Source organism: Corvus cornix, chromosome 2 (genome assembly GCF_000738735.6).
Source record: "Corvus cornix cornix isolate S_Up_H32 chromosome 2, ASM73873v5, whole genome shotgun sequence".
Taxonomy (NCBI): Eukaryota; Metazoa; Chordata; class Aves; order Passeriformes; family Corvidae; genus Corvus; species Corvus cornix.
In genome coordinates, this window is record NC_046333.1 from 90,330,471 (window position 1) to 90,344,324 (window position 13,854).

General features: G+C 47.7%; 1 protein-coding gene across 2 annotated transcripts; it reads left to right on the forward strand.

The window, feature by feature from the left end:
* Positions 1-284: 284 nt before the first annotated feature.
* On the forward strand, positions 285-7,116 carry IRX1 (iroquois homeobox 1). 2 transcript variants are annotated; one of them, XM_039549929.1, is made up of 5 exons: positions 285-376; positions 1,191-1,490; positions 4,089-5,103; positions 5,691-5,763; positions 6,137-7,116. In XM_039549929.1, exons 1-5 carry the CDS (start codon positions 368-370, stop codon positions 6,192-6,194), a joined length of 1,455 nt encoding a protein of 484 aa, XP_039405863.1. In that variant the 5' UTR covers positions 285-367; the 3' UTR covers positions 6,195-7,116. The 2 variants fall into 2 exon arrangements, with proteins under 2 accessions (XP_039405863.1, XP_039405864.1); XM_039549930.1 differs by lacking the exon at positions 285-376 and adding an exon at positions 695-1,036.
* The last annotated feature ends 6,738 nt before the right edge of the window (positions 7,117-13,854 follow it).

Consider the following 13,854-nt stretch of genomic DNA (forward strand, 5'->3'; position numbering starts at 1 on the left):
GCGGGGAGGATCGCATCGCTGCGGGTCTTTTTTTTTTTTTTTTCCCTCCATTTTTCTTTTTCTTTTTTCTTTCTTTTTCTTTTTCTTTCTTTTTTTTTTTTTTTTTTTAACTAAAGATTCTTCTGGGAAGTACTGTTAGGAGCCTTTTGACTTTCAGCAAAGTTGCGCATATGTGTTCGTGTATGAGTGGCGTTTGTGGGTTGCTGTAGAGAAATCGCATTTATTTATTTATTTATCTGCCCTTTTTTTTTTTTTTTTTTTTTTTTGTAGTGGTAAATTGTTACAAGTCGCATGGCTGCAGAGCCCCCTTTTCCTCTCACTGCCACTCTCGTTTGTTCCTGAGTCCAACGACGACAAGGGGGACTCAATGTTAAAGGTGGAAAAAAACCAGCAACACAGTTGTTTTTGTTAAAAGGGGACACACTAAGGCTGCGAAACAGCAAAACCCCAATGTTGGACAGCTGTAAAATCGTGTAGACAGGTTGTCATACAGCAGTGGGGGCTTTTCTGAAAGGAGCCCATTGCTAAACATTAAATACACTCGGAGCAGAGCACAGCAGCTGCGCGGACACACGCACACACACACGCACACGCAGCTCCGAGCCCAGCGGCCCGGGCTGGGCTGCGCACCACGTGCTGCGCCGAGGGGGGCGGCGGGGCGGGCGGGGGGCGCGGGCGGTGCTTGCAGCTCAAGTGGGTGCCAATCAAAACATCAACTTCAAATTGTATCTGAAAGATCAGCCTAGGACCTAAGGGCAGACACATCAGTTGGAGCTCAATTGTTGATCAGATCACATCTAAGGGATTTAGGAGCACAGAAGAGCCGAGATTTGAGGAAAGACACCCCACTGAATCCTGCCACACTCCTCCTCCTCCTCCTCCTCCATACCTAGGGTGCAATATATACCTGACAGAAAGAAATCAGAACGAAAAAAGAAAATTATCGGCTCGATTTCTTTTCGCGCTGCCTGACTCCAGTAAGAGAGGGGGGGAGGAAAAAAGAAAGAGAGAGAGAGAGAGATCCAGAGAAGCCCGGGTTTGTTCCGCTCCCCTCCCCGGCTCTTCAGCAGTCTCCCTCCTCCCCCTTTCTCTTTTTTTTTTTTTTTCTTTTTATATAATTCCTTCCCCCCCCCTCCTTCCCCCCTCCTCTTTTTTTTTATATCTCTGCCGCTTCTTGCTGCTGCCGCCAGTGCTGCTGCCGCCGCCTCTGTGCCCGCGCCCCGGAGATGTCCTTCCCCCAGCTGGGCTACCCGCAGTATCTCAGCGCCAGCCAGGCGGTGTACGGGAGCGACCGGCCCGGGGTGCTGGCCGCCGCCGCCGCAGCCGCCGCCGCCGCCGCCGCCGCCTCGGGCCGGCCCGCGGGCGCCGAGCTGGGCAGCGGCTCGGCCGCTGTCACCTCGGTGCTGGGCATGTACGCCAGCCCCTACAGCGCCCCCAACTACAGCGCCTTCCTGCCCTACACCGCCGACCTCGGCCTCTTCTCCCAAATGGTGAGTGAGCACCGCGCTGCCCCCCGCGCTTGCTCGGGCCCACCGAGCGCGGCCGCGGCGGCCGGGGGAGCCGGGGGGCGGGCGGAGGCTGCGGAGCCCAGCGCGGGGGGCGGCGGGGCGGCTGCGGTGGCGGCTCACGCCCGGCGCGGGGTCCGCCGCGGAGAGGGAAGCGCGACTGTCGACGGGTCTGCGGGGGAGAGTGGGGCTGGGGGTCGCGGGCTCCGTCTGCAGGCGAAGCCCCCCATCCTCCTCGTCGCTCCAAGCCGGGAAAAACTCCTCCGAGTTTTTCTTGGCGGTGGAAGGGCTAAGCAGGGCTCCTGCCTCCGTATTGTCGGCTTTCCCTAGCAACTCGGCTTTTTTTTGTTTTCTTTTCTTTCCTTGTTGTTATTGGTGTTGTTATTGACGGGTGATATTGTCGGTCCTGCTGTTTCGCTGGGCTTTCCAGCGCGCTCCTCTTTCCGCTTGGTACTTTTCTTTGCCGCCGAGCAATAAACAGGTTCCTTCCGAAAGGCCAAAATGTCGGTACCTGGGGCGCCCGTTTATTTCAAGGCATTTTCCTTAAGCCTTGAAAATGTCCCGTTCTGTTCCCTGAACTTTTCATACTCTGATTATGGCGGGTGTCATAGATGGGATTTGCATGAAGCGAAAGAGGGCATCTACATCCCATTACAGGCATCGGAGCAGAAAGGCATATCGGCGTTAATTCAAAGAGAAATTGTCGTCACCCAGACTGTCCTTGGGATCATTTCACATTTTCTTAAGAATGTAATAGATTAGAAAATGAAACATAGATATATTTTTTTAACTAACTGTTTTTGTATCCGGTGTCGTTGAAGCGTTTTCGTTGCTGGTATTACCAAAATTCTCGGCGGCGCTACGCATAGGTTCCACTTCATTCTCCAAATGTCCCTCTTTTCTCTCCCCCTGACACATAAAAGTGTGAATATTTATAACCGAATGCATGCAATGCATAACTTCTTAGGGGTTTTAATACATATATGTAGGCAAGTAGGAAAACACGCTGTTGAACAAGGGACAGCGTTTGAAAACAGATCATTTTTGTGCTGCAAACATTTCCTACAAAGTGACTTTTAACAGCATGCATTTCCTACTTTTTCTTTTTTTTAACCTTGATTTTGGAAATGCAGTAAAAGTTGAGGCAGAAGCAATGAGTGATTTACAAGTGGCTTCTTCAAAAGAATTCCCAACAGAGTTTACACAAAAAATATCATTTCAGCAACAATAACAAAAGACAGCAGAATAAAGGGAGTGCAGAAAGCCTACTCTGTAACACATTACAAAAATTACATCGGGCTACTCTTTGTGTATAAGCGGTGTCTCTGAAATTAAAATACATGATCCTTCTTAACTGTTTGACAAAGTTTAATTAGTTTCTTCACAAACATTATTGAAGAGGTCCTTTTCTAAGGCTGACATAAATTATGACATAGTAATACTAAGAATGTATTTCTGGACTAGGCAAAAAAAAAAAAGGAAAAAAGGCAAGATCGTAATAGAAGCAATAAAGAAAGAAAACTGCTTGAAATGTTAGCTATTTTGGAACAGTTCCCATTCCTTCTCCCAAAGTATCCTGGTATTTTATTACAGTGATTTACCATGACGGTGATATTTTGAAATAAATCCTAAATTTCTGAACATTTGTAAATCAAGAACTAAAATATTAGGTTAATATCTGGACAATTTGCAGTAATAATGAGGCCTAATGAGGTTGCTAGAAAGATAAAATGGTATTTACCAAAACACCTGATGGGATAATTTGACTTGCTGTGTTTTACTACTGATGATAAAAAGAATATTGATTGCAAATAAATCACCGTCTCTAAACGCTTGTAAACAACTTGTGTTTGCTCTGGCCAGATCAAAGTAAAACTTATGAGACAAAGTGTCTACATATTCATATTCTACAATGCGTGGATCAGTTTTCCTTCCAGAGTTTAAAGGCTCTTCTAACAGTTAGAAGTTAATGTTTTGCTTCAGAATCTTGGTGTATGATTTGGGGAGCAGGGGTGGTGGTGTTGACTTGTGTGTGGAAAATCTTTTACGTTATAAGTCTCCCGGTACTGAAGTTGTGCATTCATCTCCCCAGTCTCGTCTCACTAGGAGCAAAAATAAAGAATGCTCTGCATGCATTTCTAACATCCTCCTGGATACTTTGCAGATAAATGCGACGCTGTGCACGGGCATTAGTTTGTAACTGCGGTGAAGTACCTGTTTTATGTGCCTGATAATTTCAAGGGCACAGTAAATTGTCTTGCCGAGGCAAAGGCGAAGTTGATGCGTTTCCATCGTTTGATTTGGTTTGGTTTACGGAGAAAATACTCACAATGTCTGTCAGAGCCCCGCTTAGCACCTCTCTTTCCTTTCCCCGCAAGAAGGGGGAATCATTTGGGAACACCTCTCTGTCTTGACCTAGATGTGAAGAGCCTGGAGCAGGGAGGGCAGAATTTGGCTGTGAAGACCCTTTGCACCACTGAAAGGCGTATTCCGGCTCCCGGAGTAGCCTATTCAGGTCTGTTAGAGACGCTAACGAGATAATTGATGTGCTTTTTCCTCTCCGCTTGTCTGAATGTGTTGCAGGGCTCCCAGTACGAGCTGAAAGATAATCCGGGTGTCCACCCTGCTACCTTTGCTGCCCACACTGCCCCTGGCTATTATCCCTACGGACAGTTCCAATACGGGGACCCGGGGCGGCCCAAAAATGCCACCCGGGAAAGCACCAGCACCCTCAAGGCCTGGCTCAACGAGCACCGCAAGAACCCCTACCCCACCAAGGGCGAGAAGATCATGCTGGCCATCATCACCAAGATGACCCTCACCCAGGTCTCCACCTGGTTCGCCAACGCCCGCCGGCGGCTCAAGAAGGAGAACAAGGTGACCTGGGGCTCCAGGAGTAAGGACCAAGAAGATGCAAACCTCTTCGGGAGTGACAATGAGGGGGACCCTGAGAAGAATGAAGATGATGAGGAAATTGACTTGGAGAGCATAGATATAGATAAAATCGATGAGAATGATGGGGAGCAGAGCAACGAGGAAGAGGAGGAGAAGCCTGAGCTCCTGAGACAAAGCAGTGAAGAGGAGCACTTGGAAAAGGAGAAGGATTTGGCACTCTCAGGCTCTGAAGGGCTGAAACCCAAAGACGCTCTGGCCATGGTGAAGGAGGCCTCTGACAATAGCACGAGAATCATCAGTCCTGGGGGACCGAACAATTTACAGATGCCATCTCACAGCAAACCCAAGATTTGGTCTTTGGCAGAGACGGCAACCAGTCCTGATGGTGCCCTGAAATCTTCTCCTCCTCCACCCCCTCCTCCCCAGGTTAACCACACTTCTCCTCAGATCCAGCACCCTGCTTTTCTCCCTAGCCATGGACTCTACACATGCCAGATTGGCAAATTTCACAACTGGACTAATGGGGCTTTCCTTACTCAGAGTTCCCTTCTAAACGTGAGGTCCTTTTTGGGAGTAAATCACCACCACGCTGCTCATCACAATCATCACCTCCAGGCCCAGCAACAATCTTCTGTTTTAACAGCAACCCTGGGCGCCCTAAGCAGCGAAAAACCTTCAGAGAGGACCAGTCCCAAACACATAGGTAATTAATGCATCAGGCTTCCACCTCTCCCTCCACCCCCAACACATGCACGTGAACTTCTCCTTGAGGAATGGTGTCACACTGGTGAAACTGATTGCTTTTAACGGAGCTACAGTTTACTCTTGCGCTGATTTCCGGCCCCCCACCCAGCATGTTGGTCACATATATTAAGCACATTTCACGTGGCCTATTACATCCACACCCTATACGCCCATCAGGTAAGATCAAAATGCAGGAAGGGCACAGTGAAACATATAGGTTTGAGATTTCCTTCCCTCCATCATGACCCTCATCTCCCAATAATTTCAATGACAGTAAAAAATGTGTCAAGAAAAGCTTGCAGACTACTAAAATACTGAAAGTAGGGTGTAGCGCTGTACACACATACACATATATCTACACACATCTGAACAGGAGGGTGAGAGGGAAGGGTGTTCTCTGCAAAGTATCGAGATTTGTACTGTTGTTATTCTAAAATGGTTCTCCTGTTTTTGTTTGGCTTTTTTTCTTTCTTCTTTTTTTTCTTTCTGTTTTTTTTTCTTTGTTTTGTTTTGTTTCTTTTTTTTTTTTTATCTGTTTCCTTCTAGAAAGAGAAAATGTACCAAGAACTGACTCCCCACCCCAGCCGCTAAAATCGCCCTTCCAGCCTGTCCGTGACAAGTGAGTTTGTTTGTTTTCACTCTAGGAATGTTACTTATGTGAAACAGAGTGTTTGAATAATAAAGACTAATTATAACACCTAATCATCACCATAGTAATACATACAGACAATGAGAACAGCACAGGAGTTGCTCTAATCTTTTCAAACTTAGACTAAATTGCAATTGTATATAGCCAGACTGTAACTTTTCTAAAACTTAACAGATCTCAAAGATCTTGTGTTAATTACACCAGTGACAATGATTTTTTGTGTGATTATCTATTACTAATATGCTATCGCAATAGACAGGCAATTAAAAAAAAAAAAGATTTTTTTTCCTGAAAAATTGTTACGTCTTTTTTTTTTTTTTCTTCCTCCCTTCCCCCCCTGCAGCTCTTTGGCTCAGCAAGAGGGAACACCGAGAATTTTAACAGCTCTCCCTTCTGCTTGATTAAATGATTTGGTGAAAAAATATTACAGAGACTGGTATTAAGGACAGAGAGAGAGAGAAAAAAGGAAACGGTATAAATGACTTCCATCAATCTCTTTTGCAATAAGGTGGTGCAAATCCATAAAAGCGATTACACAAATCTGTAGATGGATCCCCCTCCTCATTGTACCATTTCAGATCGTGTTATTCTAACCATTCTTGGATTATTTGTTTGGTAAATGTTTCCCATGTGTTTGTGGTTTTCTTTTTTCTGTATATAGAGTGATTTCAGATTGTAAATAACACGTCAGCAAAACTTGTCTAAATCATATATTTTTGTCTAATAAACTAAATGAAATTATGAGCTCTCTTCAGGTATGTATTCTGTTGCTGCAGATCTTATGCATATATTGCAAATCTATTCGAACTTTTATCATTTGTTTTCTAAAAAGTCAAGTCTCCTCCTTTGGGTAACTGAAACTTAAAGTAGCAAGTCCAAGGTATTTTGCCGAAAACAATCTGTGAGCTTCCTTTTTCATACACGCAAATTTAAGAAGTGAAGCTGGCTCTTGCCTTAGTAATATTAAAGTTATTTTTTCAATTGTGTTGAATCAGATGTGTCCTGTAGTATCCATTTTCCAGACATAAATGGACCTGACTTCCACTTATGTTACAAAATAGTTTCTTAAAATTGAAAGGGACAAGTTTTCTCACATTTTCCTAGTGTATAACTTTGCTGTCCAAACTGGTTGCTAAATTGGATCAAGAGCTTTAGTGCTTTGGTATATATTCCAGCCCAAGACAAAAAAAAAAAAAATCATAGTTTAGGGAAAAGAATTATTTGTAACGATTTGCGCTTGGAATAAACACAGAGGAAATATGACAGTGAAAGATGTTTTCCTGTGAGATTAAACACAATTTAGCAGGACAAAAAAAAAAAAAACCCAAAACCAGGCAGCTCTTGCACGTCTTAGAAGAAAGTTTTACGATTCCTATCTGCTGGTTGAAAATAGACTGAGAGACAGGATCTATCGTTTTCTAAAGGCATTAATGTTCCAAAGACTGTCCGTTAAAATGTGTAATATTTTGAGTGTTTATTTCTTTTTTTTCTCCTAAATGAGAACACTGAATGAGCATTGAGGTGCTAATAAGATACCAGATGGTTGTTGATGGTGGAAAATGGAAAGAAGCAGCTGGGAAAGTCATTAAGAAATAATGCGGTGACGCCCTATCCAAACTAAACCAACCTCAAACCAGGACTTGTCAGAAACAAGATGAGATTTTTCAAATAAAATATTAATAAAATTCTTGTCAGAGATCAGAATATTGATCTTGATTTAGCTGCAAAATCATCTCAGTCAAAGAACAGCCTCGGTAAACTTGGCTTAGAGATCTGTTGGCAAAGCTGTGGAGGCGGTGGGCTCCTACATTTTGCGTTTTTCTGATGGAGCAGAGAAACAGGTCAGGCAAAATAGATTTTGTGTGGGATATCTGAAAGAGAGTCTCTGGAAAGAGACTGATTTTTGACATCCTACAGTTCCCAGCACACCATCAAATAGTTTGGTTTTTGGCTTTTAGTTGTTTCGGTGTATTTTTTTCTACTTTTCTCAAATCACAGACAGTCTCGCGTTGGTAATTGTTGGCAACTGTTCCAACAAAAGCGAAAATTGCACTTTTTACCAAATTAGAGTAACTTAGCCTTTGGGGAGAGGGAAGACGTATTTAAAAATTAAAAAAAAAAAAAAAAAAAAAAAAAAAAAGTTTTCAAGCGTGTAGAGCATAACGGTGCGTCAGGTCAGTGCTGGTGTAAACCTGATGAAATTGCTGTCTCTTTCATATCAATTCAGATGAAATCGCCTCAGTCCCGCACGGGCTGCCCCGGTTCCCAAATTCCTCTCGGGGGACGCGGCCGACCCCGAGCAACCCGGCCGTCCGGGGTGCAGCTGCCGCCGGGGACCAACCGCTTGGCTGTTACGGACTGGCTCCGCTCCTCCAAGGTGGACATGGCACCTAAAAGGCGCGCCGGGATGCTCTGCGAGGCGGAGCGAGCGCGGCGCTGCCGATCTGTCCTGGGGGGAGCGGAGCGGGGATTCCTGTGTGGCGCAGGAACGTCAGTAGGGACTTGAACTGCGGGGAGAGGAGGGCAGTGAGTGTGTGCGCGCCTCGCCTGTCCGCCCGTGAGCGGGAAGCTCGCTCTGGGAGCGCCGTCGGGCCGGGCGGTGCCGAGCGGTGCCGGGCGGTGCCGAGCGGTGCCGAGCGGTGCCGAGCGGTGCCGAGCGGTGCCGAGCGGTGCCGAGCGGAGCCGCGGGGCGCGGGCCGCGCTTTGGGCAGGCTCGCAGCGCCCTCTGTGGGCGGCGGGCGGCGCCCTCCCCGCGCCCGGCCCGCGGCTCCGCTCGGCTGGGGCGGAGAGCGGGAGGCTGCCCGCCTTTAACTCAGCCAGAAAGCCAACAGCATCCTCCGGAGTGCGCTTCCAGTTTTGATTATCCTCCGGAGAGCGATAATTCCCAGTAGTTATCAGGCTGGCAGTTCTCCTCCTTTGGAAGCCTCAGCATCTCTAGAGCTGACTCTGTTGAAAAACTGGATTTTTCTTTCTCATCTGCTGATTTGAATTTCGCACCCCTTCCCCCCTCCAGTAACGCTAACAACCCCCAACCAGCTGAAGGTGCTACCGGGAGCGGGGGACGATGAATGAAACCCCTCGGGGTCAGCACCGTTCCGTCTTTCCCCACCGCGCCCAGAGCATTTGCCGGGGATGGGACGAAGCACCCGACTCCTGCCTCCCCTACGACTGGCGAAGGCGGGGGCGGCCTGGGAGCTGCATGCCGACTGCGGGAGGAGCGCGCCCAGGGCTGCGGGCTGCCTGCTCGGACGGAGCGTGCTTGCGCCACTCCCAAAGCTTTTGGACAGGAGAGCAAGTGGCTTCCCCTTAGAAAAGGGAAAACCGAAAAGTCCTAAGGCCAGCTGAGAACAGCCGTGTTGTTGAAGCCAGAAAAGCTCCGGCGTGGCTGCGTGCCTCCGTGCCCTCGAAGGCCGCTGCCTCAGCCTATTCGTCACCTAGGGGAGAGGGGTGATCCCCTTCCCCTGCCCCGCAAGTCACAGTGAGGTGGCCATTTCTCCTGCAGGAAGTTTCAGAGAGAGAGCACGTGTACGAGTGGTCATTGCGCTACCGCACGGAGCTCTCGGAGGCTGCCGGGGTGCGGTGCGGGGCTCGGGCCGGGCAGGGACGCCCCCACACCACCCCTTTCCTCTCCCCGTCGCCGGGAGCCCCCGCGCCGCTTGTAGGAAGGAGCGGGGGCTTCCTAATCCCGAGGTTTCGCTTGTCACGTGAACCCTGCTAGGAATGATCGTTTACGTCACCCTGGCAGGAAAATAATTTGTAGTTTTTCTGTCATATTTTCATTGAGATCCACCCCAGCAGATGTATACCAGAAAACACCAGAGTGCAGGGAGAATAATAAAGAAGCTTAAGCTAAACGATCTGCCGTAATTGGGAATGCTTCGAGCTGATAAGAGTAAATTGGAAAGTACTAGTTTCCCACCATTTTTTTTTTCTTTAATGATGACGGTACCCGAAACTGATAAATAAAGTCAATAAGAAAATTTGCATTGAATCGAATGGGAGCTACAAGCAGTAATACTTCTTTTAGCACGACAACGGAGTGCCAAGATACATTTTCGTGCTACTTAAAAGACTGCCAGAGAATATTTTTTTATACGTTTACATAATCCTCCATCCTCTCCCAGTAAAAAAAGCCTTGTTTTTGTTATTATTTACTTAGCATTAACAGAAGAGCGGCAGAAATCTGTGAAGAAAGAACACTGAAAAGTTGATATAATCTCGAGTTCAGCAAACTCAGAAATCCGCAGTTGCCAGAACAGATTAAAAGCAAACGGCAGCTTTACGGGGATTTGGCTTTGTCACAGAGACGTAGTTATGAAACACGCTGATTGGTATGCATGCCTCATTTTTTATTCTTTTTTCTGTTTTATTCTGAAAAAAAAACCAAAAAAGCTCTATTTTTAACTAGGTAACAAAAAAAACCCCCACAGAAACAAAAAAACAGAGAAAGGGAAGGACAACATTAGTAGGGTGTGTGTACCAAAACTGGCTCGTTCCTATGATTGTTATCGTTCCCGACTCCTGTCATCCCTTTTTTCTGACTTGGTTGAGTTTTTGATGCGCTCGCTCTGAAACTGGAGCGGCCCCGAAGCCGCCGCCGGCAGCGGCGACCGGCGGAGCTGGGGCGGGGGCGCGGTGCGGGATGCGGCTGACCCCGCCCGCCGGCAGCCCCGCACCAGCCCTCGTCGCGGGGCTCGTTCGATCTCCCGCTAACTTTCATGGTGTGACCATGTTTTCCCCCACCCGCGCCAGCCTTTTTTTTTTTTTTTAACTTTTTTTTTAACTCTTTTTTTTTTTTTCCATGGGCGCCGATCAATTATTCACAAGCACATTTATCTCCCCTGCAATATGGAGAATTCATATTCATATCTCTGTTTTAGTGGCCTGACACTGATTAATGTAATATGCGCCGCGGCTCCTAGCGCAGCCCCGCTCTATGAATCATGCACTATAAAGTTTCAATCGTCCTTGTAGATGAGACTATTACAAAGAGCGCGGAGCGGCGGGGGCGGGGAGGTGGGGGCCGGCAGCAGCGGTGGCTCTGAGCCTCGGCCGGCCATCGGCCCCCTGTTAAACAGGCTCGTATTGAAACCACCCGGTGGCTGGCGGGGACAATGCGGGCCCGGCATTAGTTCTGCCCGGCGGGGCTCCCGCTGACGCGGGTCCCCCGCTCCGCCCGCCCGCGCCCACCCTCGACCGGCCCCGGGAAAGGGCTGCGGGGCCCTGCCTCGTCCCCGTCCCTGTCAGCCCGTCGGGCAGGGGCGGGAAGAGCCACGCTGGGCCGCCTGGCCCCGGCGGAGAGGCGGGCTGCCGGTGCCCGCCCTGAGGGATGGGCACCCCGGCGCGGGAATGGGGCCCAGGCCGCTCCGGGGCGTGCCCTGAGGCTGGGCACCCGCGCTGTGCCTGGGGAGGGAAGGCGATAAAGGGAGTCTCCATCACCTGGCTAGTTCCAATGCTTTTGGAGTATGTTTAATTTTTGGTTTTTTGTCTTTATATATTTTTTAAATTCCCTAATGTCCTTAAAAGGCGAGATGTAAAGAGGAGCTGATGGAGGCACAAAAGCATCACAGGGAAAGGGCCGGTGAGTTGTAAGTGCTCTGTGAAAGAGAGCATCAAACATGGGCTTCAGCACCCGCCCTCCATTCCCAGACTGCTGCCTCAACCCCGGGCTGAGGCGCCCCTGCCATCCTGGTGACCTCTGCGCTCCCAAGCGCTAAGTGCAGGCCTGCAGGTGGATGGAGGAGAGCCACCCGCTGGCCCCAAAACCCAGCTGCCCACCATGGATCTGGTAGCCACAGCTGAAAAAAGCTGTGGCAAGTCCCTGCTGGCCTGTGGGAAGTGGGTGGCAGCCATGGAGCTGCGCCCTGCAGGACCACAGGTGCCCCTCTGCCAGGAAGGTCCATGGCAATGGCCAGCAGGGCCTGAGCCCGCCACCAGCTCTGTGGCAGCTGTGGTGAGGAGTGATGTGGGGCCCGATTCCAGGCTTCGAGTCTCTGGGTTTCAGCAGTAAAACTTACCTGGGCCTAACAAATCAAGTAAAATGCTGGAACATGTAATAAACATGGCCTGTGTGGCGTGTTTTCCAGTGAAAAGTTACAGAAACAGCTCCTGGCGAGGTTGGTGTTCCCCATTGTGCGGTGCCCCCATGCAGTGCCATTCATAGCTTGCCCATAAAACCAGCCATGTGGACAGGAATCGCGGGGTACCAGGCGACTGAAAACCCCATAGAAATAGGTATTCAAAATTTAAGACTTCGAAAATATGAGCTCTTAAAACTAAACAATGTACTTCTGTAAGGAATTAATTTACTTGAGTCCCGTCACCACTATTAATATTAGTTTTGGCTTCTTTTTTTGCTTATGTGAAAAGAGAATACATGCATGGGTGTTTTTTTTAAAAAAAGTGAAATAAATACACCTTTTATCTGTCCTTCCTAACTTTAATTAGCATTATAGACATCCTTCATGTCTGATGGCCAAACTTGTTTCCTAACACGTTCCTTGGGAGTCAAGCTGATGCAAAAATGCAAACGTGGGGCGCACACCAAGTCCTGGTAGTGCCTCTCCTGAGAGAATAGAAAGTGCCGGCGTAAACTCCGTGCAGAATTAAAGGCGAGTTTAAAAAGGAACATTTATTTTTATTCCAGATTTATGGCTGACCCGTAGATAATTAAAGGTTTTATTTTGAGCTGTTGGCCCCACACAATACATTGTCCTTTGTTGCTGCACAGGAGCGCTTTCCCTGTGCTGCCTACGGTTCAAAAACAATGAAGCAATCCATTTATTTTGTTGGGCAATTGTAGCACAAAGTGAGGTGGTCAGTGTGGAAAGTTTATCACTGTCTTGTCCCTTTGGAGGAGGCAGAGCATTCACACACCCTCTGCCCCAGTACACAAATGTCAGTCTTTTTGCAGGCTGCTGTTTTCCTTTTGAAGATGCCGATGGTGTCTCTGATCCACTAATCCATTTATCCAGTTTCATGAGTGCATTGGCTGAATACACTCACAATAGCCTTGCCCAGCTGGAAACAAGAAGTCAGTGAGTGCAGCCGGCACACACACCAGCGCCTGACACCTCTCTCAGATGAGGCTTGAGTGCTCGTCTCAAAAAAACCCCAACCCCATCCCTACCCAAAACAACCCCTTCAGAGCCCCCAGCCTGCCACGATGTGCCCAACACTGTGCTCCTCTCCACCCTGAGAACAGAAGCATTTTTAGAACCACCTATAGCTTGCTACATGGCTGTATTATTTTCATGGTGTTTGGCTGTGTCAATGAGGGTTGGAGTAGGCTTGAGGGAAAAAACTGCCTCTGGGACTCTGCAAACAAGTTCACATTAAAGAAACTGGTCAGTTGCTGCCAAGGGGGAGGGAGCACAGGAGAGGCAGTGGGCAATGGGCTTCCATTTGTGTTCGGTGTCGTGCCGTTACTTGCCAGCTTTTTATTGCATTTTAAATGTATGTTTAATTACCAGTGTTATTGGTAATAACAGAATGTTTGAAAATATTAAATACATTTGTGAGCTTGTGTGAAAAAGAAGTTAAAAGGTGTTCGGTGCACAGAATGTTAAAGAGGTCTCACAATGAAGTGATTAACATTTTTATGAATAAAATTAATCACGCATTAACTCTGCAGCTCAATACATCTGAATGCCAAATGTTGCACAGCAGCCCTTTCCCCTAAACCCAAGAATTTTGGATGCAGTATTGACCCACATCAAACACTCGTCTATTAGTAATGGAGGTATAGTTATGAGAAGATATTTTAATAATGTACATTTACATTTGAGGCAAGCAAATAAAAGGGAGAAAATAAATTGTGGGTGCTTTGTCAGGATTTGTGAGGACTGTAGGCACATAAAATACATTAGGAAGCAGTCAGTGGGGGCAACTGTTTGGAGAAGAAAGAAGTTTATGTGGCGCTCATGGAAGCAAACAGCAAAGTCACCGTAGTAAACAGATTCCAGTAGATTGCATTCAACTCTCCTTGGCTCTTTTCAGCATGTTCATTGTTCTTGGCAAAACTTATTAGGTTTTAAGGTAGGAGCCCACCGTTATTAAAAT